At 39.5% G+C, this 25416-nt stretch overlaps 1 protein-coding gene across 3 annotated transcripts in view; it reads left to right on the top strand.

Annotated features, from left to right (window-relative positions):
• The window catches only part of lmna (lamin A), a 55528-nt gene that overhangs the window by 7488 nt on the left and 22624 nt on the right, over positions 1-25416 (top strand). The window contains exons 1-2 of one of the 3 annotated variants that reach the window (XM_084726942.1): positions 1921-2048; positions 3952-4340. In XM_084726942.1, coding sequence (XP_084583068.1) covers positions 3997-4340 — 344 coding nt within the window. In that variant the 5' untranslated portion in view covers positions 1921-2048; positions 3952-3996. Of the gene's footprint in view, positions 1-1920; positions 2166-3951; positions 4341-25416 lie in introns of those variants that run through there. The other 2 variants (XM_084726944.1, XM_084726943.1) reach the window with 2 other exon arrangements.

Genomic DNA, 25416 nt, shown 5'->3' with positions numbered 1-25416 from the left:
TAATCAGTTGCTGATTTAATGCAAGATTATTCCCTTCAACTGAAAGATATTTTTATACACTTGTATATCTGATTTTTTTTTTTAAATAAACCACACCTAATGAAGTCTATGTGCACCTCTATTAAAAGATCAATTAATACAGATGTAGAGATGTACAGATAATAGTTAGTCAGTTTTTATTTCTGTCATGACAAATAGGGTTTGGCAGGGTCTACCAAATTAGCATATGATGATATCCACTGTGAAATATTGCAATGGGTGATGATATCGTTGTATTTCTGTTATGTGCATCAGCAATAAAACTGGGGAAAAAGTAGGTTCAAAGTAGGTGTTTGCACCTACTTTAAAATATACTTTCCCTGGGCAGTAAATAGCGTGATCAAATAGCTGTTTTTCCTCTAGTAAATCAGGTGCAAGGAGATATAGCCAAATAATAATTAGGATAATAAACTCAATCCTTTAATCAATCATGATAAAGAGCTATTTTTCCTCAACTCCTGGGCTTTCCCCACCTTTCCCCACCCCACCTAATCTAAATGTTTCCTATGTGAACAGCCAACTGAGTCTTTGTGCATCATCCATATTCACAAAATCAATACATGATGTAATTTCATTGAACAGAGTATTACACAGCTTTCAGTAAAATGGACAGTAGAGAAGAAAGTGAAACTCTTTTTCAACATCAGCCAAACAGCACACTGAATACAGTAACATTTCACCTACAGGATGAAAGGAAGGAAAATTTGTTAAATTGTAGAAAAACTTGTTGAAAAGAGTAGTTTTGGGCTTTCAGCCAGGCATTCTTGTTGTTGTGCGACTTCCATGGAAATACAAGGGTAGAAAGACTTGAGATGGAGAGATAGAGGAGGTAGAGAAGGAGGTGGAGGCTGAACTTTGAGCTGTTTGAATAGGGGATATGTGACTCAGAGACTGACGGCTCCTTTCCACTGGAAGGCCACACAGCAACGCCAGGAATACTCCCTTAGCCACTAGGCCTGCCCCATGCCCAAAAACAGAGATGCTGTCTTGCCCCTTGTTTAACCACATGCACATAGACAGACACACACACATGAATGGACTGACTTGTATTTCCATGGTGAGGAGATACATACACACACACAGAGAAAACCTCGTTTTCTCCTGCATCAGGACTTGATTGGACCTGTGATTCCATTAACTCCACCCAGAGGAAATAAATATAAGACCAGAATCAACTTGGTTCTGAGTGTCGGACCTTTAGACTGTCAAGATGTCTTGTGGGAATTATTCTTTCTTTATTCTTGTCTTTCACTGGGAATATAATGCAGAAGATTTGTGGAATTTTCTTCCTTTGGGTTCAGTGGACGAGCTCACTGACAGGTTATTTTTCTGCCATGGATAACACCAGGACCCTGCTATGAGGTGGTGAACGATTTCTGTGTACTTTCGACTTGTTTGATCAGCAGTGTTGTGTGTTTGTGCATGCCGAGGTCAGCTCTATTCCCTTCTGGAGCAGAAAGGATTTTCTTTTCGCTCTATAAAATCGAAACAGAAATTCCTCCTCCATGCCACAGCCGTTTTCAACCAGAAAAGTGGGCTAAGAATGTATTCTTCTTTGCAGCAGTAAGGAGCAGGGGGAGATCGGCACATTCACACACTTTCTCCCACCTGGGAGCTGCTCAGTATCATCAGTGTCACCGTGTTTTATTGACAGACCACTTGCACCAGCCTCTGAGGTCAGTCTGTCTGCAAGAGCTCAGTCTGAGTGAAATGAGAAAGGAAAAGATAGGGCCAGTGCAGGCAGAGATAAAGCTCAGCAGCTGTTCTGTGTGTGTCTACACACACACACACAGGCACACACACACACTCTGTCTGGCCTGACTCCTCCTTGCCGCCCCACCCTCCTCTCTCATGCTCCCGCCTCCTCTCTCCCTCTTCAGCAGTAGGTACATGTGCAGTGAGCGACAGCTAGGAGAGCAGTTCAGGGCACGAGCCAAAGGCACACACACCCACTAGCAGAGAGCAAGACTGCATTATTCAACGGATCCTCTTCTCTACGCTCTTCTGGGGTACGGCACACACACACTCACACACTCAAACCAGCAGATAAACTTCTAGAAAGGTCCTGTACACTCACTTTTAGTCCCTTCAGCAGGCGGCAGTGGAGAGGTCCTCAAACAGCAGAGGTAAGGTTCAGAGAGTTTGCTCAGATTTTTGTCTCCCTGTGAGACTTCTTATGCCAGACAGAGCCACTGTTGTGCAAATAATGTGGTCACAAGATGCTGCTTGTTTAGCTCATTCATTCAGCTCAAAGTCATTTTGAATTTCATTTTGTCAGAGAGGGGTGTGGAGTAACTTTTTGTGACTTTTAAAAGTTGTGGCTCATTTTACTGGCTGCTGGTCGTTAAGAGCGGGACATCAGACAGCACCTGTTAATGCTCGCCACATTTTGGGAGCTTAAATGGATACTTCATTTATTCAAAGTTAGCCTAGAGAGTACTTGTGTGAGTGTATGGGTCTGCTTCTGTGGGCGTGTGCACGCATCATGTGCATGAATGTGTGCGCCATCCCACCCACATGGGCGTGCATGTTCCTGCGTGCACTTCTGGTAATGGGCGGTGAGGGGATGGATGGCAAAGTTTGGCGCATCCGCCCACAGCTGAACCAAATTGGATGAGGCTTTTCCCGCCATTCAGTGGGTTGTGAGTGGAGCAGCTAAGAAATAGAGTAGTTCTTAAGTCACACCTGTTTTGCTGTAGTTGATAATAACAATACTAATAGATTGATTAATATTGTTGAAGGCCTTATCCATAATCACAGCATAGAATTCTCTATTAATGCAGTCCTGTTGCACGTTTTACCCTGTTGGAAGCAATTTTCTTTCAGTTTTTTTTCCCGTCCTCACTTTCAAATATACCCTAAAATGTTATGTTAGAAAATTATAAATAAAATTCTAGATGGTATCTCCAGTGACAGAAACCTTTAACGCAGCTCTCTTTAATTTATAGGATAGTATAGAACTTTATTAATCCTGAAGGATATTCATTTCACTGTTAACCCTCATTCAAACAGCCACACAGTCGATGTATGCCCTGATCAGGGCATCCTGCTCTATCTGTTCATACTATGAATCAACACTTTGGTATCATGATTGGTGTTGTGGGTGAGATGATTGCCTCAGAACACAGTAAACTAGTGGAAGCAATTACAACATGTTATTATGGTTTGCCTCCATTTTTACCCAAAACTCTGTGGAGAGTAGAGGAGGAGGGCAATGTTTTTATTTATTTTGGTGTCCCCGGCTGTGGCTGCATATGTTGAGAGTAATTAGAAAGGTGTTTAATTGCCTTGAGTGTGTGCAAGCTGAAGTTGGGGGTTGATGTTCGTGGGAAATATGTTTGCTCAGGAGTGAACTGCATAACGTGGCTTAACTACTCCTACAGCAATTTAATGAAGCTCGAGGAGAGAGTGGCAAGTTGTGTGTTATGACAGTGTGCTACACTTGGCAGTGAAAATAACCGCGTGAATAAGGGACGTTATCAGGAGCACTAAAAACAGAAAAAGGGCAGGAAAGCTGTAACACCCTCTTTTATTAAATAATAGAGGGTTTGTATCTGGAAAAAGTCCTAAAAGAACAGAAATCACATTCCTGTGAAAGAGTTCTGCCTCTACACATTACTTTCATACATCCTATAATGTAAAAACAGAACAGGATAGGTAGATGTCCTTACTGACAGTGGAAAAAGGATCCTGGGACACATTATGATGCAGAACTGTGAGCAGACCCAGCACTGACGGCGGGCTGCCCAGACAAGGATCAGGGTTATGCAAGACTGGAACGTTTTCTTTGGTATAAACTCCGTTAAAGTTTAACGTGTGATTCAGTGATTTGGCGCACTGCGTTTCTAGGGAAGGCAGCCCAGATGCTGTGGTTTTCATTAACTCTTCTTCTCTTGCTCTCCTCCCTCGCAGCCAGTGACTCACCCCCTCTGCACCTCTTGCTGAGCCATTATTACCATGGAAACCCCGAGCCAGAAACGCACCAGCCGCGGCACCACCGCCGTCCTCTCCCCGGCCCGCATCACCAGGCTGCAGGAGAAGGAGGACCTGAGCAACCTCAATGACCGGCTGGCTGTCTACATCGATAAGGTGCGCTCACTGGAGGTGGAGAATGCCGGACTGCGACTGCGCATCACTGAGTCTGAGTCCTCCGTCAGCCGTGACGTGTCGGGTATGAAGGCTGCCTACGAGGCGGAGCTGGCCGACGCCCGTAAGACCCTGGACCAGGTGGCGAAGGAACGAGCACGCCTGCAGTTGGAGCTCAGCAAGATCAGGGAGGAGCACAAGGAGCTCAAAGCCAGGTAGGAGGAGCATGTGGGGGTGGAGCTTGAACAGGAGTGGTCATGTTACAGTAGGGATGTCACAAAATGGGTTTGGCTACACATACAGTACATTAAAGTCAGACTGATTTATGTGTGTATATATAATAAAAAGAAATTCAAATAACTGTAAAAAAAAAAGAAGTTTTGCAGCATATCTGAACATAGAACATACACCGAGACTGATATAAACTCCTATAGCTGTGATAGGCCAACTAATATATTGTCTGGCTCTCCATACAACAAGTAAATGGTATTTTGTGCATCTCTCTTAAAATTTCTGTTAAATGCATTAGCATAATACAGGCTTTCAGCAGAACCAGCATGAGTCATTCATAAGTACTTCAAGTAATGATGTGATGTTTGTGGGGAATTCCCTGTCTTTTTGGCAGGTGATCTCAAACTTGGGAATATTCATTCAGAATATAGGCCAATAATGTTCACTCTGTGGCACAGTATGGAACAATTATTCAAATAAATTGTTCTTTCAGAGGTTAGCCACAAAGGCAATATGAGAATACAAGATATGACATAATTTATGGTGACATTATTTTGGCATTACATCGTGTTCTCATACTTGCTGTGGCACACCAGCCAGTGCAGGTTTGTTCTTGCATTTTTGTTCCTTTTTAGAAGTGACATTGGAAAAATGTTAATGTGTTACTACAACATCTCAGAGCGGTGGTTAAGGCGGCGCCACAGTCAAAACAACTGAACATGTGGATTTGAGTGCTGTAATTTTACCTTTGTGCTGTGATGCCTCCAGTTCACACCTGCATTTGTTCAGAACAGTTGAGGTGGTGCAACGCCCTCATTTTTTTTTTACTAGGAATGCAGTGTGGAGCAATACCTGACATTAACATTCTAGGTGTCATTCCTAGTGGTTGAGTTTGTATGACTCGTCAGTTAGCAAACACAGTTATGTCACTTTAACTCCCGGGGGTGTTGGTAGTGACACACCTTCAGCCAAACGAGCTCCACCTTTAACACATAGCCTGCCGGCTCTGTAAATGCAGAATTACTGCTCTAATGACAGAATGTCTTTCACTTCAGTGTTTGACATAACTCAGCTGCTTAAGAAGAAATATGTAACACCCCCATATTCAAAAGTGAGTACTGCAGTCCAAATAGCGAGTTGGAGCTGGTATATTATCCCTAGCTGAAGCGAGTTGTTTCTCCCAGCCCCATCGACCCCAGACCCAAAGCTCAGACAGGCTGCAGGAAGACTGAGGCTAAACAAGTGCAAGACAAGCATATCATACTTTGACAATGACAAGTCTTACACTATAAGTTGATAAGCTGCTTATAACTGTTAATTGTCTGTCAGTGTAAAGTTACACCCGTTATCCTGAAAACAAAAGCCCACTGCTCTAAAAATACACACTTTGGAGTTGGAGTTCAGTTACTGTCTGCCAGACTCCATTAACATGTTGCTCAGTTTAACTGTTCTAAACATCTACTCCTTCAAAAGAGATTACCAATGGTTTCTTATGACTTATAAACAGGCACTAACTCATTCTGCAAACATTCAGCATTAATTTTAACTACTAATTATGAAGTCAGTATTTCAACTTTGCAGATTTTCTTAATTTCTGATGACATATCACGGTCATTTTATGATTTAGTACAGTAAATATATTACTTATTTCTCCTCTAAAGCTCTACCAGATAATTTACTATAGCACTATGGATAAAGCTAAGAACTCGCACCTAAATTCTGCTGCACTTCTGATGGAGGTAGATAATGAATGAACAATTGTGCTCACCAGCACTGACATTACAAACAAGACACAAAAATCACTTTATATTACCATGGATGTGTGTATTAGATCCTACAGGAGTAAAGTGAATCAATTATGTAAACACGGTGCTAGAAAAAAGTCACATAAAAATCACCTAGAACTTAAAGCAAACCTTACACTGACGTCTTGTGTGTGAGAGGGTGGAGGGTAATAAATGACTGACTTCAGGTATTGTGCATTGTGAGGTAATGGCAGATAATGGCATGTAATTATACTATTTCTACTTTCTTTTTTAAGATGCTTACAGAGTGCATGAATAGCAGCCTCACCTCTGCAGGCTGGCAGAGTTTGTTGATGGTGATATCCTCAACTGTGATTTCAGCTGCGTTGGTGAATGTCTGTGGAATAGTCTGCTGCCGTAGGCTGCTGAGCCAGTGGTGCCTGTCGAGGAATGTGTTGTCTTGGCAAAGTGCACCTCAGGTTAGAAGGGTCTGAGAAAATGAAACTACTAAATACAAAGTATTTGTACTCCTCCAGTACATTTACTTTCTTCTCAGATTTCATGTGGTGTTTTTCAGTCTGCGTTTGTTGCAGAGATTCTTGTTTTTTTTGTTTTTTTTTTTAAGAGAGTAGAGCGACAGAATCTCAAACGTGGAACATTGAACACATGCCTTTAAAAAAAACATAAAACAAAACTGAATTTCAACAAGGCATATTTTAAGTATTGAAACAGCAGTGTGCGTGTGTGCGTGCATGCGTGTGTGTGTGTGCATGCTTTGGGAACACGACACGGCAGGCAGTGCTTTCCTCCACTTAGCACTATTGTGTTCTTTTCACCAAGTTGTCATTACTAATGAGTGTGAACTGTGAAGCACGTTCATGTGAATGTACGCAAAACTCAGTGGCTGAGTGCTGTGCGAGGAAAGATAAATAAATATGTTAAAATTCTGCAGGTAATGTTTCTTTAATGCAGAGGTGGCAAAAAAACACGCATCTTTTACATCTTATGTCTGTAATATTGTTTTTATCTTGTTGTCTTGTACTTGTTACCTCTTTCTTTTGTCTTGTTACATCTGTTTTTTGGGTTTGCACGTCTTATTACGTCTTTTTGCATAATTTTTGTCTCATTGCATCTTTCATGCACTATAGGCATTGATGAATGCACCAGGGGATTCATTCAGGTTGAAATCGGTCTTGATGTTGGGAAGGTGGCACACAATAATGCAAATTAAAAATAATCAATAATTCCCCTGAAATGCAAAATGAAAGGAGAAGAATGTGCAGATAACTGTTGAAATGTAGGGAGGAAAGTAAAAGGTGGTCAGAAAAATAAATGACAAACAATCTTCTCAAGGAAAGTGACAAAGTATTTGTAATTTGTTACTTCCAGCCTCTGCTTTAATGCGTCTCATTTGTACTCTGCAGAAGTGGATTTAGGTGTTGACCTTCACTGTGGTGTCCCCTTTGTTCCAAGCTCATCAATCTGTGGTTTTTAAATTTGCTCTTACTGTAGGTAGATGAGGATGTTGACTTTGTCCTTTGAGCTCTGGATAAAAGGCCATATGTAAGCTGTAAGTGTTGAGAGAGCAGTGTATTAAATTTGGTATTCACCACCACATCATCCCCCATCTCATTGTGCTGATTGTAATTCTCCAGCTACTTGGCAAGAAGCGTAGCAACGGCTCCTGCAGCTATATTGTTTTCCAGAGGAAGGAGATCTTTTGATGCATGTGTGGTGGAAAAGAATCACTCAGTCTAGCCTGGGCCGGCTTTATCTCTTATACTCTAGCCAGTGTGTTTGGTGTTTGGTTGTCATGGCGCCCTGAATGTCTTGGCTCAGCCGTGTGATGGGGTGGTGACTCAGTGGTTTTTCGTGGCCTCTGGAATGGGCTGACTGTGGACTCACTGTAACGGGAAGTTGGGTTTATTAATACACACACTGTGATGGGCTGCTTTGAGCAGCCGCTGAGCTGAGCTTCAGGCGGCGACAGCAGCAGACGGCGGCGCAACAAACACGGGACAGCTACGTCTCACAACATGGTAACTTTTTGCTAATGTCCTTGTTTTTTCCTCTCAAGTTTGACAGAACGCACAGCAGCAGGTGGAGCCGTCACTGCAGTTCAGTTGACTGGACACACCTGTTCACCCCAAAGGCATGACACTGCGTCCCTTCACACACACACACACTCACACACACACTCATACACACAGACACATCTTTGTATGCGTAACTACTACAGCAAACACATGCTCTCCCCCCTGAGGCAAAACCTCAAGCTGTTGGGCCAGAAAGCCAACCATCCTCTCTGCAGCACTATTTGACTTGTAAATAATTTAAATCTGGAGACAAAAGCAGGTGTGGGTGGAATGTGTAGCTGTAAAGGGAAGTATAAACCTAAAGCTTGGAGCCAGGTATGCAAGGTGAGCAAAAAAACAGGTCAGAAAATGCAAGATATGAGCCTCTAAGCTACAGCAGGAGCTACAGAAGTCTGTTCACAGGTTTGCCGAGGCCTTTAGTCATCTCTCCTTTAATACTGAAATAGTGCGTCTGGCTGGTGTCTCGTGCCCAGTCTAACCTCCAGCTGTGCCTCTGGCTGTGAAACATGAGCCTGTGTGGGAGAACTGGCTCATCAGTGTCACTGGAAGGACCCGCTCTCTGACTCCTTCCTGAATGCTCCACCCAGGCAGATGAGGAGTGTTTTGTTTTGTTTTTAGCAAGAATTTATTTCTGTGCATGTTGATTTAACATCACAGTTTGCTTTATTTACAATATTTTATTATAGTATATTAATATATGCACTCAACAAAATATATGCAACTTTTTTTTCTCCCATTTTTCATGAGTTGTAATAAGAAATCCAGCCCTTTTTCTATACACATAAAAAGTTTATTTCTCTCAAAATTTGTTTACAGGAGTATTAGTCTGTGCAAGTGAGCACTTCTACTTTGCTAAGATAATCCATCCACCTGATGGGTGCGGCATTTAGAGGAACTGATTAAACAGCATCATTATTGGACACGTGTCTCAGACTAGTCACGATAAAAGGCCACTCCAAAATATGCAGTTTTATTTTGCAAAAGAAGACTTGGTAGTCTCCTTTAAAAACCAAATACCAAAGATTCACTGCTTCCTACTTCTCAGATGTAAATATTTGTTTGAATTATTGTTACAGTAATTATGTTCTATTAAACTAAATATCTGTTTGTTGTAGACAGCAGGTTGGACAAAACAAACAATTGGAGTATGTCAGCTTGGGCTTCAGGGAATAGTGATGGGAAGGATTTTTAGACTCAAAATCAGAGTGCATCAATTTTTTTTCTGGACAAACGACAACAATGGACTCCCATTTATAGTAGAGAACAGACAGTTGCATGCATGTGTTTGTATAACTGCTGCATATGCCATCTTAAATCAAAAGCTAACACCTGTCTTTAATTGTAAACTACTAAACTTTTATCTCTTTTTGATAAGTTTGTTTGTCTGATAAGGAGGAGACTCAACTGAAGAGGTTGAAAAATAAACAGCCAATCTCTTTTCCAGATCAGATCCACTTTGAATTTATAAAAGCAGGGATTTACCTGCACTGAATGTGCCCCACCTGTCTGTACTGTGCGGTTTTGGGTGTGGCAGCAGGCAGACGAAGCTCTTAGACATTTTCATGCAGACGGTCTTTTGGAACAATGTTTTCAAAAGCAGATTAAATAAAAGTGCTGTTGTAGACAGAACGTGGCAGAACATGTTGTGCAGACTGTAATTAGAGAATAATGCAAAGATTCAGTGCCATACTGCTCATGTTCTTTTATTGTAGTCATGATAAGCCACATTCATGCCAGCATTGTGTCATTCACAGCTATCAGAGAACACAGCAGGAAGTGCACTTATCATACAGCGCATTCCTGACTCCTTGCTTTGGAATATTTGCTTTCAGAATGCATAGCCTCTATAAAACATGACCTATGTTTCTGTATGAAAGTGATATCACTTATTAGTTTGTGTTGCTCATAATCACCCACCATTCCCTTTGATTTAGTTAAGTGTTTGTTTTTCGATTAACTACATGTCCTCATAATAGCCCATTTAGATGTAAAGCTGTATTCTGACCTTTACTTGTTACTATTTGGAGACTTCATTTGCTTCATGCAACCCGTCACATATTTTTATTGTCATTTCAGAGCTACGCAGTAGGCGCTGACATTTGTGGTACAACAGAAACCGATCTGGCATGCTAAGCAACGCACACAATGTAATAAACAATAATAGTACCTGAACTGCATGATGGGAAGAAGGGGAAGTAAAAGGGGGAGCCCATGACAGAGAGGTTTCAGAGGTCGACGTCATAAGAAGTGGTCTATTATTAGTCACTGTTTCAGTGAGCACAGTTTCTGTATTTATCACCAGGGAAACTTTAGATGCGTAACACGTCATGCATGTAGAGTTTAGGTGACACATTATATGTCTGTGCTATTACTGGTGCTGTTTTGGATAACAGGACGTCTCATTCAAGCTGCTCATGTCAAGTTTGTTGAGATAAAATGTTTCTCTTCCTAAAATGGACAAGAGCATGCCTGAACTTCACTTCTGGTCAGGCAGTTCAGCCTTTCAAATGCCTTGGCTGTTTTTTTCTTTTTTTTTTAAGTGAAATTTATTTTCAGTAGTCTGGTGGGTACATCATTATGCACCACTTATCATGTGGCTGAGAAGTCAGTGTTTATGGTAAATAGTCATCTGAAGCAATAAATTCTCAGTGTGTGCTATGCTGACCTGGAAAGCTGAACCCTTTTGGTGCAAAATCTGTTGTTCTATTTGATCCTGTGATGTTACAGTGATGTCATTGGTATCAAGAAAGAACCGCAGGCTGTTTCAGTTTGGGTTTCTAGTCTCCACATCTGGGTAGCGACGGGGCGTGCTAGGTTAGTATTTTTGTCACCTACTGTAATGCTGTGTTCTGTCCAACAAAGTAATAGTGATACACTGATTGTACATCCACATGAAAAGTGATGAATTTTCCCTGTAAGCGACAGGGAAAGTACCTGAGCACCTGGGAAAGTACCTGTGTACATTTACATCGCAGACCACCTCTGCTGGGGCTGTTGTTATTATTTTTTATGCGCATAACCGCAAGAAATTTTGTCCAAATTACTTGATTCTATGTTAATATAAATTAAAAATATCTGATAGTTCCAACTGAAATGTCCTGATACATTCCAGGAGCAAGAAACTTTACTCTAACTCTGAAAAAGCTCATCACAACTTTCTAAAACACAAGGTGATATCTTGAGATCACCTCTTTTCAGCCAACAATCCAAAAACCCAAAGAGATTCACTTTGCCCCTTCACATTTTAGAGTTTTGAACTAGAGAATATTTGGCATTTTTGGGGCACATAGCAATATTAGGGTGAAAAAAATTCCTATATCAGTATATAGGCCAATATTGTAATGACAAAGATATTTAATGGAGGCAGGATATTTCAGTTTAACAATAAATTTAATTGTCTTTGACTTAAACAGTAAACATCCACCGGTATTTTTAACAATTATAAAGAACTATAAATTTTTAAAAAAGCACAAAAGAGTTTGAAAATATTCACTTGAATTAAGACAGAGGATCAAATAAAATGCTGCCTATAAAACCAAAAAGTGAATTAAAATAAACAATCAACAGTATATTATGTAAAAAAAATAAATAAATAAAAGTTTTCATGTCTTTGCATATTACACACATCATTACATGGTTACTTACACAAAAAATCAATAATTTGACACAACATAGGAGTTTTGAAATGATTTTATCGATTTAAAAGCGACTTTGCTCTTCCAGAGTCTATGATCAGAACCATAGCAACCATTTGTTTGTCTGATCTTCATAGCGACGCTTTGTTATACATAGCAACAGTCTGTTAATCAGAAATAAATGACCTTAGACCGATGTATGTCTTCCTCTATTTAAAAGATTAATTGATTAGCAAAATTGTTGTTTCAGCTCTACAAGAAACAAATAGGCTTAAAATATTCAGCAAGTAAATTTTGGTATGTTTAAAGCTTCAGAATAAAATCTGAACTATGCGATATTATACTGCACACATATCCCTTCAGACTTTTTATGCAGACTTGGTAAAAAACTTAATGACTATAACGTGCCGTTATTAGGTCAGTGGAAGTAGTGGGATGAAAAATTAAGCTTGCCAGGTTCTTACAATACTGTTATATTATTGTTTTCAGTGTTGAAGATACCCATCTGTTTTAAGCTCAGAGTCTGACCACTTATTTCATAATTGACAATGCCAGCAGCCATTAGAAAACTCCTCCTGGCTGCATTTCTCTCTCAGCTTCAATAATCACTGCACCAACAGACCCTTTTTACAGCAGACATTTTGACTTGTCATATCAGGAAAAGCACAGGTAGAACTAATTAAATTAACAATGGCCTCGTAAGTATCCCAATAAGTCGTGCTTGTGAGTCAGCATGCACAATACCAGGAGCGTGGAGCCTTCTTCATTAATGTTAATTACACCTGTGTTTTTTTTCCCTGTAATGACATCAATCAAAAAGTCTGCTATGAAAAAATGTCCTTTTCTTTCTCACATGCATCTGTCTCATCGTCAGCCAGCCTCTCAGGTCTGAATATGGAGCAAAATTTGACAAAATTAAACAAACTCTCAAATTAGTTCTCCAGAACATTAGCATGTCTTGGATTAAATTCAAGCTCAGCTTCACGAGGCCTGCTCCCCGAGGCCAAAGAACAGGCCGCAAACCGCCATCCACCACCAGCGGTAGATTTCATCGCGCTGCTGTACGTCTTTTCTCATGCTGTTTGATCACAGTCGCTCTGTTCTTGTGGCTGCCTCGGGGGGGAAACCCTGTGTTCCCCTACGATGAGCTCAGCTTGTATTATGTGACAGCAGACAATTGTCTGTCACATTGAGTCAAGCCGGGGCAAATAAGAGCGCAGCGAAGAGCCCATGATTTTGGGTGTCATCCAGCAGTGATGCAAATTGGATCACTCCCTTGAAGGGTCACAACACTTTTCAGTGTTAAATAACTTGTTCAAAAGTGCAGAAAAGAATTTCTTCTAGTGATTTGCATACAAGAGTGATAACTAATTTATACTTGAATTATCTTTAAAAGACGCATTAATAATTTTTCAGTTTTTCTACAGTGCTTTGTGACATTACACAGAAACAGCAGCCACAGCATATCCTGTTCTACCACAAATACTGAAAGCTGGAAAGTGATTATATGAAAACTGAAGGAGTAATACGCATGTTTTTGGTATGTCTCCAAAATATCAAAAATATTCAGTTTACTGTCATAGAGGAAGAAGCTAAAAAAAAAAGTTCACATTTGAGAAGCTGAAATCAGAATTTGGAAATTGGAAAAAAACAAAAAAAATGATTAACTGATTATAAAAATTAGTTGATTTAATACAAATCCATCAGTCCTTGCAGCTTTGATTGTCTCACTTTGGGATGGAGATTCTTCACTTTTTCAAACATTTTCAGTTTCTCAGAAGCCAAAGTTGCATTTTCAGATTACCTACTTTGGGTGACCAATAGTTCCAAACCTGAAGATATTCAGTTTATTAATGTTATAAAACAGAAAAATCCAAGAAAATCTACGCATTTGACAAGTTTTTGACAAGAGACGGGGAACTTTCAGGCTATAAATGACTTGTTTTATTAAAGCTATAATATGTAACATTTCCACTTTAAAAATGTCTAAAATCACTTGATATATTTTATTTATTTTGTTGAGTTGTGTACCTGCTTTAAACCAAATGTTTCCAACTATATTAAAATGCAGAAAAATCCATAATTTATTCAAGGTAATGCTGAGTTTTCTGCTAGGCATTGCTAGCTAGTTGCTACAACTCCTAGGAAAACACAGGATGTTTTGGACACATCAGAGAGTGAGGAAGGAAGATGGCTAACGTGACTAAACGTAACAAGACTAAAACTTTAATACTTCCCCCATGAACATGCTTTCTGCGTGAGTCATGTCGAACAGATTTCCATTTCCCAAGCTACCTTGTAACAACGTCACACTGTCTTTTGTTATTGTTTTAATGTGAGAGAGACTCCTAGTGGCAGAACCTACATATTGTGTTTTTAAGTGATTATGAACATAATTGCAAATTCAATTTCTGTTGATTTCTGACGCTTTTATTTTACAAAAATCTTATTCTTTAATTTATAATGCTGAGGTATGTTCTGTCTATTAACAGCAGCACTAGAGTTTCCAGTTTGTTGCATGCGTCGAATGCACATCTATAACAATATCAGTTCCTGCTGTAAGGCCTGCTGAGAATATGGCTGCCTGGTCTGGTGACTATTTGTACTCTTAGCCTCTAACAGAATACTTTGCGATGGAAAACAGATGTGGCAGGCCTGTAAATGTGCTGGATGGCTGCTGTATGGAGCCCTCTCTGTTGGGTTTATTGGAGAGCGAGTAATGAGAGAGTTGGTCTTGGACCTCAGTGTACCAGAACTTGGTACAGAGTGAAGGTTTTGGCAGGCTGCTGTACTGACTGTGTGTGTGTGTGTGTGTGTGTGTGTGTGTGTGTGTGTGTGTGTGTGTGTGTGTGTGTGTGTGTGTGTGTGTGTGTGTGTGTGTGTGTGTGTGTGTGTGTGTGTGTGTGTTGTGTGGAGTTTATAGAATTAGAGTTTCCATAGTGCCTTCAGAGCCAGCCAAGCCCTCGATGACTCACTCGCACATGGACAGGGTAAATCACTCTAAGATGGTGGGACTCCACAGAGTCTCTCTGCTCTCTCTGTGTCTTTCTGCCTCTTTCTGCCCAAGGACCTTCTTGTTGGGAAGGGGGAAGGGGGAAGGTGGGTGCACCGTAACCTCAACCGTCTCCATTCCATCTGGTTAGTTATGTAACAGTTGTTCAGTTTCCAGACCTGCAAAAGCTCATTTACTCTGAAAGAAATTTTAGTTGAACTGGATGTTTGGAGCAGCTCCTGCTACATTATAATCTAAACAGGGCAGTGAGTTTGTGAGGGAGCTCTTTCAACATCGTCTCAGATGTTCTGCATTAACTGTTGCTCTTGTTTATTAGGACTGAGGAGAAGTCATTAGGAGCCAAGCTTTTACATTTTGATGTGGTTCTTCATCAGTTACAGCACAGTCGTCTTTTGTTTTACCAGTAAAATGGTTGGAGATGCTGATAAATTTCATCTAAAGGGACAGTTCACCCCAAAATTAAAAACACATTTTTCTCTGGCCTGTAGTGCTGTTTATCCATCTAGATTGTTTTGGTGTATCAGCCATAGAGATGTCTGCCTTCTGTCCAATATTATTCGACTAGATGGCACTTGGCTTCTGGTGCCCAAAGTGACAAAAAATACAAATGGCTCTACAGGCCAGAGGACAAGTATGTATTTTTGATTTTGTGTTGAACTGGCCCTTTAAGATCTTTATCACCTGTATTTTGTCAGTAATGCACAACCACACACTCTTCTGGCTCAGCAAGTTTGCATGTCTTTTTTGTTAACTTGATGCCAGATGGGTGGGGTTTGCCACAGAGAACAGTACACTGAGTGCCAGAATTTAGACAATCGCAGGAAAGCAGAAGAGAGTCAACACAGCATCGTTTTCAGTGTTTTACAGCTCACCTGACACTATGTGAATTGTCCTGACACAAATCTACCTTCTGCTCTGGATGTGTGCTGTGAGAACACATTTCTCTTTCTGTTTGATCACCTGCAAACTCACCATTGAGCTCTCTGTGTTTCCTGTATGTCTGTATTTGATGCCAGTCCACTCTCCCTTTGCGTGAGAGCACCCAGTCGTTGGGCTCGTCCCACAACCACAACTTGGTTATCCTCCAAACATCAAATCCCTGTTTCCTCATAAGCAAACTAAAGAATGCTGACCAAAACTCATCACAGGCTCATAAACGCCATGTGAGTTTTGTTTAGCTTAAAGCTAACATTAGCAGCCATTTTTACCCCTGGAGTTTTCATTGTAACTCAGTGCACTGGAGAGAGTGCTGTGCCTCATTGGAGGGGAGGCAAGAACACAATCTGTTGTTGAGGGTGGTTATTCACCAGGGAGGTTTCTTGTTAATGCAAATGAGCATTAAAACTGCAAACTGAGACACTGATCCAATCAGAATGATGTGTGAATTGCCAACTTGCGAAGTACAGCTAATGTGCAGCACCACATACATGCAGAGCGTCAGAGCTTACTGGCAGAAGTCTCTTCTGGCAGCAAGATTTTCATGTACACTTAAACCAAAAGTCTTGCGGCAATGCAGTTGAACCTGTTACCAAAAGCATACAGAGTTATTTTAGTGCCTGCAGGCTCAACGAGGTTACATTCAGAAGATAATTAGTTAGTTTATGTTTCGTGGCCACTTAATTTGGAATTGTACTTCTGGATGTTTTCAGATCAGATCTGATCAAGATCTTCTATGAGCAGATAAAACAGCACCTAGTTTCTGTATGGTGACATATTTCCTAGTGAAACAGGATATGCAGGCTGGACATCAGTGGCAGACTCGTACAGTTTGTGGGGCGAGGGTGAAAAAACATAAAAAGAGCATGGGCTGTATGCAGAAAGTCAAGGCGCATTTAAGGTTAAACAGTTAGAAAACCATGGATATGATTGTTGTGAAATGGTTTTATTATGAGTATGACCACTGCACACAAAGGCTATTAACTACTTAACCACTTTTTATTTCTCAAATGCAACACTCGTCTAATTATTTCAATGAAGCCCCTTTTACACTGGACAAAAAATCCACTAATGTCTGGCTGTTGTCTCAAATGGGGAAACAAAACAATCGCCATTCACTCCTGGATCAAATTACTGCAGTAGTCGCGGGTATTTATCAGCTCCAGCTCCGATTGGCATTGATGGAAACATGACACCTGGTTGGACACACTAATTTTGGCCCCTTTCAACAGAGGCAATGAACACTTATCACCTTTGGCGGTAACTTCGGCGGCTCTTTTGCTCCTTTTCCATACACATGTACTGCTTGGTTTGAGTCGGTTTGATTTGGTGCATTAGCTCAGCTCTGTGGAGTTTGCACCTGTTTGAAGATGTGCATTTAACTAATGCCTGCTCGTCATGAGTGTTGAGCAGCTGTAAAATGGAGAATATTTCCAAATTCACAAAAAAGTTCCCCGTTAGCAAATTCAAGAAATATTGAGTTTTTATCAGCAGTAACTTGACATGAATCCTGTCCAACTGAAAGCAAACATGAGACAGTAAACTGAAGCAGATACCTGAGCGTATAAACAGTGATTCTGGAAATAAACTAAACTCCAAACCATAGAGATTCAGTTAGAAGTTACAAAAGTACTGAGAGCTGACAGACACAAAAAACGTCTTTCTCTCTGCTGTCTTACACACACAAGACTTTATTTTTGCATGCATCAGAGAAGAAGCCTCATTGTAAAAAAAAAAACAACAAAAAACCTGTGTATACACAAGAATGAACGGTTATTTGAGGAGCTTAGTAAGGGTTTGGGGTTAGTGGTTAGGTTAGCATCCTAGAGGACAGTTAACCACATTTTATCTACCACAGAGGCATCAAAGAGGGTATTTTTGCAGTTTTTTTAATATATATATAATGCCCAATCAGTCTGCCAGTAATTGAAATTATTTGGGGTTTTTTTTGCATTTTTGTGTGTATATTGTTGAATACGTCCACAATGTGAAGGCATAGTAACTATCATTTTTACTCATTAACATTCCTTATCATTGATCTTGAGTTCATGAGTACTCTTGATTTGCTTGTTTTATAAACTTGTTGGAATGGAAAATGAAAGGGGCGAAATGGCACTTCTGTATCAAGGCGCTGCTCCTTATCATTGCTGATAATCTGAGTCAGTCGCAGTGAAAAGTAGCTCATACACTACCACAACGATAACCAGGCAACCGGCGCCTGACTCACTGTCTGATGAATCATCAACTAATCATGCAGGGAGGAACAAGGGCTGTTTCATATGCCTTTTGGTGTCTGCGGACACACACAGGCGCACACACACATTTCCACATCCCTTTCTCTTTGTTGATTGACGCTGTGTTTGAAGAACTGCATCAACAGATGCAAATTTTTTGCAGGCATGAACAGGACAATGAGAGTACATGTAGTCCTTTTCAGTTTGGTGAGTTAGTCTTGAGGACAGTTTAAACAAAACCAGGAGTTTGACATGAGAGAGCAGAGAGCTCTGTGTCTCCCACTCCCTCTGCGCATGTCTCGGCAGAAGCGGGCTCCCTGAAACCTATCAGACACGGTTGACATTTGCTCGGCTTTAAAAATGAAAACACTAGAAACTCTGTTCCTATCTGCCACATGTGGAAGTGTATGGGTGGCCCCTGGCAAAGGCTGCATTGTTGTCGCTTTCTGATGATTTATCACACACACACATACAAACACACAATCCATGTTTTTGTGCTCTTCTTCCATGAAGAGACACAGGAAGCAGTCATGTGCCAGCCTGTACTGTTTATTTTACTGCATATTTTATGTGAGTTGCTCAGTACAAGTGGAACAGAACAGTTGATTTTAACCAGTGGCTTTTACATTGTCGTTTTGCAGACCGAGCTTGAGATTCTGGTTGAGACTCCTCACATCTTTGTCTATGTAAGAGTGTGGACCAACTCATACCAACTGCACGTGCATGTATTCATTTTGTATCTTAGCTTATCTTAGGTTGTCTGCAGACCTCTAGTTCAGTTTTTTAATCTAGAAATCAAAGTATGTCATCTCAGTATAAATTCTATCAATTAGTTGATTGACTGAACATGAATAAAAAAAAATAAAAACATTAAAATGAGATTAAAAATTATTGTAATCATTTACTAAAGAAACAATATCAAACAGTCACTCTACGGCTACAACTAATGATTATTTTCATTATTGATTAATCTGTTGATCATTTGCTCGATCAGTTCTTTGGTCCATAAATCTCAGAAAATGCTGAAAATGTTGATCACTGTTTCCCAAAGCCCAAATATAGCATCCTTAAGTGTCTTGTATTGTCCACACTCCAAAGATATTTACTTTACTGTCACAGGGGAGTAAAGAAGTCACAAAATATTCACACTTGGGAAGCTTGGATACTTTTGGATATTTTTTCTTTAAAAATGACTCAAAATGATTAAATTGATTATCAGTATAGTTGGTGATTAATTTAATAGTTGACAACTAATCAATTAAAAATGACATCATTGCAGCTCCAATTGACTAATTCCAGCTTTTTACCTTCTGGGAGGTTTTGCTGCTTTTCTGTTTTACTTTCACTACTGTTGTACACAAGTCTAAAATTGCATTTTGCAAAATAAGGTAGATGCTGTTTGAGTCTTCTGATTCTGGTCTCATATAAAAGGCAACTCTTTAGAATTTACGTTCAAAAAGCCAGAATTGGCCAAAGAGATACTGAAATGAATTTACGGAGGTGCAGTTTTTCTTTTTCCTGTTATAAAGTGGTGCTGAGATTTCTGAGCGATGGTGACTTTGTCAAGATGAGTGAGGATTCATCCAGATGTTGTCCCAAGTAAGAAGGCTGTTTGGGCCTCTGCATGTCAAACAATTACATAAATAGCTGTGGGTATTAGGGCTGCAGCTAACGATTATCTTCATCATCGATCAATCATTTAGTCTATATATTTCAAAATCTTGAAAAATTGCTATGGACAGTTCCAATCATAGATGCTGGAGGAGCAATAAAATCACTTTTAAATCAGCAAATTTCTTTTTAAAATCAATATTTTATATCAAGTTATTGATTTATTTTGTAAGAAGCAGGATAATGTACAGTGAGCAGGTCATTATAGTGAAATAAACCCTTTCAGGATGATTGCATCACTGCTCACTGTACAGTGTTCTTGATGCCTGTCACCAGGTCGGACTCTCCTTAAAATCAGATGAAATGAGCCTGTTTACATTTTTTACAGGCAGAGTTACAATGAGTCATATGTTCACCAGAGAAAAAAAAAAGATTTTTATTTAGATTTGTGTTGAATTTTATTTTTGGCATTATAGTTTGTGGTTATTAAGGGAGTGACGCTGCTGTGGTATGACAGTACCTTGTAGTAGATTTAAAAGATAAAATTATTAGTTGATAAATGAAACAGTTGCAAGCTCAAACAACAATGAAAATGATCATTTGTTGCCTGCGCCAAATAAGATGTTTTATTACTGTAGTGGCCCGTTAACACAATATTTTGTTGTATTCCAGTGCGTTTTCCCGGTGCCAGCTCTATTTCTGGTTCCCGTGTTTGTTTACTAAAACCCCATTATTCAACAACCTTCCTCTTAGTCACCTTTTCCCTCCAGTGTTCTCCACATAAAGCAGCTTTTAAATGTCTAAACTGAACACAGTGAGGATGGAAAGAGGAAAGGTCGGCTATAATTGGAGAGGGGAACATTTTAGTCAATCTATAGGGAATTTGGGAGAACCCCCCTTTTTTTCCTCTTCTCAGTGTTTTCGTAGTGACTCATCGGGAAACCCCACCCACATGTGCCCACACATGCTTGCCAGACGGTGTGTGTGTGTGTGTGTGTATGTGTGTTTTTGTGTGTGTGTGTTTATATAGTAACAAACCATATGGATCAATGGACACTTGCACAAAGGGATTGTTTGAGTGGTACTACAGGAAATGAACAAGGTGATGAATTGTTTCTAACTATAGCAGGCCCGTACAGAGAGTCGCTGGTTTAAACAAACCGGCAGGAAAAATCCTCATGGGTGAGATGAATGACATGCACCCCCTCCGTTCTTCCGCAGCTTCAACAGATGTGCCCATGTGCAAAGCTCTGAACCCCCGACTGCTGCAGGGGAGCGTCTCTGTGAGGCTGCAGCTGTAGTGGGCAGATCCCAGGTGACTGTGTGCCTCGCAGCTACTTTGCTTTTCCATACAAGTGCCATAAACAGAAATCTGTTACTCAACTTTCCTTAAAAAAAAAAAAAAAAAAATCTCACATTGTTTTGATGTAGCATATTTTATTATTATTTTATTAGTGGATGTGTTGCAGTATGACATACAAGATTAAAAGGTTCAGTATTTCCATTTTTTCATATTTAAAAACAATCATTGGGGGCAAAAAGAAAAACAACGGTGGTGCTTCATTTTACAGTACAGAAATAAGATACAATAAACTGTACTTGTTATACTTTATTAGAGGTTATAAGAGACAGTACAGTTCTGTTGTAATGTTTCCCAAATTCCTCTCTAAGAAAGTCTGAAAACGTGTCTAATAAAGAACATAATATATTAATTTTGTTTTTGTCTAATTTGATACAAAGTTACAGCTTGTTACATCTTATTAGTATACTGTAAAATAAAGTGGCAAAAACAAACAATAAAATATAAACAAACCAAGCCTGACCGATACTGGATTTTGGGGACCGATACTGTTATTAAGGAGTAAAAAAAATTCTGATATCAATATATCGACTGATATTGTTTGACTAGAATATATAAATGACCCTACATTTTTTTTACAGTGATCCCTCAAAAGTGGTTTACACTTGTGGTAAAATCATGTAATGGAGGCAGGATATTTTATTTATTAACAGCAAATTCTATAGTCCAAAATGATATCAGGGCATTTAAACAGTAAACTTTCTTACTTTTAATAATTATATATAACTTTAAGAGCAAAATATATGTGCAATTGAATTGAGAAAAAGGATCAGATCATCATGCACTCACACATGTAGTCTTAATGCTAAATGTAGTGAGGTTATATAGCGCTTTTTTTTTTCTTTCTTTTTTTTTTGTGCAGTAAAACTACCACAGGGCATCAGTTAAACAGACGAGGGATAGATAAAAGATCAGATTAATTGTGATTTATTTTACCGGACAGACGAGTCTCATTCATTAGACAACACAGGCAATTTATTAAAATATGAAATGAAAGGTTGCCGTTTCATAGTGACATGATTGTTAGATCATGACATCCTTTGGACAGACTGTGATGATGACGTTGAGAAAAAGCTTTATTTATACAGCACGTTTCATTAAACGGGCGTAAACTCTGTGATCTTCAACCTAAAAGCAAAGCTATATCGTATATGACAAAAACATAAAATAAAGTCTTTCTTTAGTGTCATACAAGGAAATATAAATTTCTTAGAGTTCTTAAGTAAAAGCATCTCTTTCTCTCAGATACTGTCCTTGTTACTTTGGATAAACCGGAGAGCATGCTATCAACTGTTGACAGTGAGGTCTGTGAATTACCCAGACTAATAGGAAGAGAAACAGACATTAAATTAAATTACAAATTAACCATTCACCTCAATTGTACTGGGGTAGCAGCAGAAATTACAGATACAATTACCTCAATGCCTGAGCAAAAAAATCTAAAACTGAAAAAATCTGTTTGGGTAGATATTACTGGAGGCAAGGAGGGAAATATGTTTTATTGTAACTTGGATGAACTAACCTTTTAAAGGGGATCCACTACAACCAAGATTATATTCTCTCGTTATCAGAAACAATCTGATCAGTGCAGGACCGAGTAGTAAAAGCATGAATTTTTCCTGTAAGCTAGGAGAAACAGGAGGCTGCAAATGTCAGGGAATGAAGCTGTATAATCTCAAGTAGGGCTGAACAATTAATCAGAATTTTATTGAAATTGCAATATGGCCTACTGCAATTTTCAGTTTCAATATTCGTGAAAGGCAAAATGTGTGTCAAAATACAATTTTAGATTAAATATTGTCATGTTGAGACATCTTGGCCTACAAATCATATTCTACAAACATCTTTGTTTGGTACAGATCCCTGCAAAAGTGACATCATGATAATTTTAATCGTTTTTCAATGAAAATGGGAATAATGAAATTGCTAATAAATAATATCACAAATTATATTTCAAATGCATAATCAGTCAGACTAATCGGCCTGATCTCAAGTGTTCAAGGAAGTCTGGTCTGTGAAAAGGTAACGCCTGCACACTTCCATGCCACAGAAGTTTAATAGGCAACGTTTTGATCTTTGTCAGGTCAGAGTGTTTCAACAATGGGAACCCGAACCGTATTTATATTTCATGCACTCTAATAGGGTGACAAACTGTACAGCTGCAGGTGTGGATAATCACTTAACCTGCTTAGGATGATAAACATTCAAAAACCATTAACAATTCAATAAATTAAACAGAGTAAAAGAGTAGTTCAAAAAGCATACTTCACAATATGAAATATGAATGAAAACATCAAAATCATCCTCTCACATGAAAAATCCATGCGACCTACACTGAAAAGTGTTCTGTAATAGGAGGAAAAGACAAAATCTTTAAATCTTGTAGGTATCGACATTCCTCTGAAAAGAAGTTGGATTACATTACAAACGTAATGAATTAATAAACCAACATTTTACAGATAAGTCTGTCAGGGTCTAGGGCACATTTTTGTAGTCATCATGATACTGCCACCATTTTTTATTTTTGTAGACAAAATGTTTTCTCTCATTGTCTTGATTTAGACCTGTAGGTGTGCGAGTCTTTAGTTTTGGAGTAAGAGGGTATTTACCCTCCCATTGTTTAAACATTCTGACCTGAGGATGATCCAAGTGGGATTGAAATGTTGTCTGTTAAACTTTCGTGACATGGAGTTAAGTGTGCAGGGGTTAACTTTTTTGATCACCTCTCATTCATGTGATGTACAGATAATAATTCTCCCTCTACCTGTGAAGTGGGGTCCATGGCCATGAAAAATGTTGTGCACACAGTTTTCGCTTCTGCGATATCTGCTGCAGTTCCAGAGTAGTGCATTAAAATAGTGCTGCTGTTAAAATATGAATATTGTATATGGAAATATAAGAAGCTTTTTCTTTCTTTCTGAATTAAATGTGCCCCTGCTCTAAAATGACATTATAAATTGAGGTTTTCTCTTAGCTCTCGGTACTGATTAACTACTTGGCATCAGTGTTACTAAAGTCCCATAAAGATTTTTTTGGAAAATGTGGCTGCAGTAATTCGTCCGCCATATCTTGTCGAAATTATAGGTTGGTGTGTGCAACAAGCACACCCTCTCCGTCGTGAGATATTTTGAAAATCTGCTTAGAAAAGTCTACACCTTTTTTATTCCATTGCGTCCACAGCGTGGTAGAAATGGCATACTAGCAGGCCTGACGACAAGGCCTTGGTTGCCGTGGCAACGGCATAGCAAAACAGGCGGGTGGGGGGGGGTGGGCTTTTTTCTCTCTTTCACTCCATGAGGCGGGGTTCGTTTCTCGTTACTGGGGTGGACAAAGATAGCTGTGAGTCATCCTTGAGGCTGGGAGCCGAGCCAACACATTCCTCCTCCTCCTCCTCAGATTTCTCGTCTCTATTATTCCCCCTCTTTCTCCTTTTTTCTTTTTGTCTCTTTTCTTTTCGCATTTCCATTTCACACCACCCCACCAGCCTCTCCTCTCCTCTCCTCCTCTCCCCCATCTCACACTGTCTCCGTCCAATAGCTCCCATTTTGTCTCTGTGCCTCAAAATGTGTCATTTACTCTATTGTAACAAAAATGCCTTAAAAAAGCTTTGATATTGCATCTGAAGAGGGTGGAATGATGTGAAAACCTTTATTATTTTTCAGTAATATTTTTTTTTTTGTTTTCAAGTGTGCAGACGTTTGTGTGTGGGAGGAAAGAAGGCATGACAAATAAGACAAGTGGACTACACTAAAAAAAAATAAGAATAAAGCTCGCCCGAAATTACACTTCTTTGTCTGTTTTTAATTTCAGTGCCGAATAGAAAGCGTGCAGCGCTGCCCTTTTGGCATAAAGGTCTGTCTCAGTTTGCAGGCTTGGAAACAACTCTGCTGCCTTGTTTTACTTGCAACAGATTTTCCCTTATCTTGATGAAACAGGCTGGTATTTTTTCGCTTTATTTACCTAATTTCCCAAATGTAATCTGCAATTTGTTTGCTCATCTGTTGGCTCTCAGCCACTCTCAGTACCACATTTGTTAGACTCGTGCTGACTGTGTATTGTACTGTAAATATTAATAGTGTGATTCTTAAAAAATAACTGCAGAGTGACTCCACACGTGTGTCCTGAGCACAGCCTGCGAGGCATCAGTTTTGATGGAGCAGAGTGTAAACATGAAGTCAGAGGGTATTTACACTGAGACTCTCTAATTACACAAATCAAACTGGATTACATAAACAGGTAGTCCAAAGCAAACGCCTGCATGAAGAACTCACACGTACACTGAACTGGATTATGTAAATAGTATATGAAAAAACATGTGTGCAGGGACATGCGTGCATATGCACTGTATGTGGCAACATACACATTTCATAACGCATTAAGAGCTGATGTCATAAAAGAATACACACATACATACAGTGCAGGGATGGATT

This window comes from Lutjanus erythropterus, chromosome 9, assembly GCF_056507025.1.
Source record: "Lutjanus erythropterus isolate fLutEry1 chromosome 9, fLutEry1.hap2, whole genome shotgun sequence".
Lineage (NCBI taxonomy): Eukaryota > Metazoa > Chordata > Actinopteri > Lutjaniformes > Lutjanidae > Lutjanus > Lutjanus erythropterus.
Note: the sequence above shows the minus strand (reverse complement) of the source record. Positions and strands in the feature narration are given on the sequence as shown.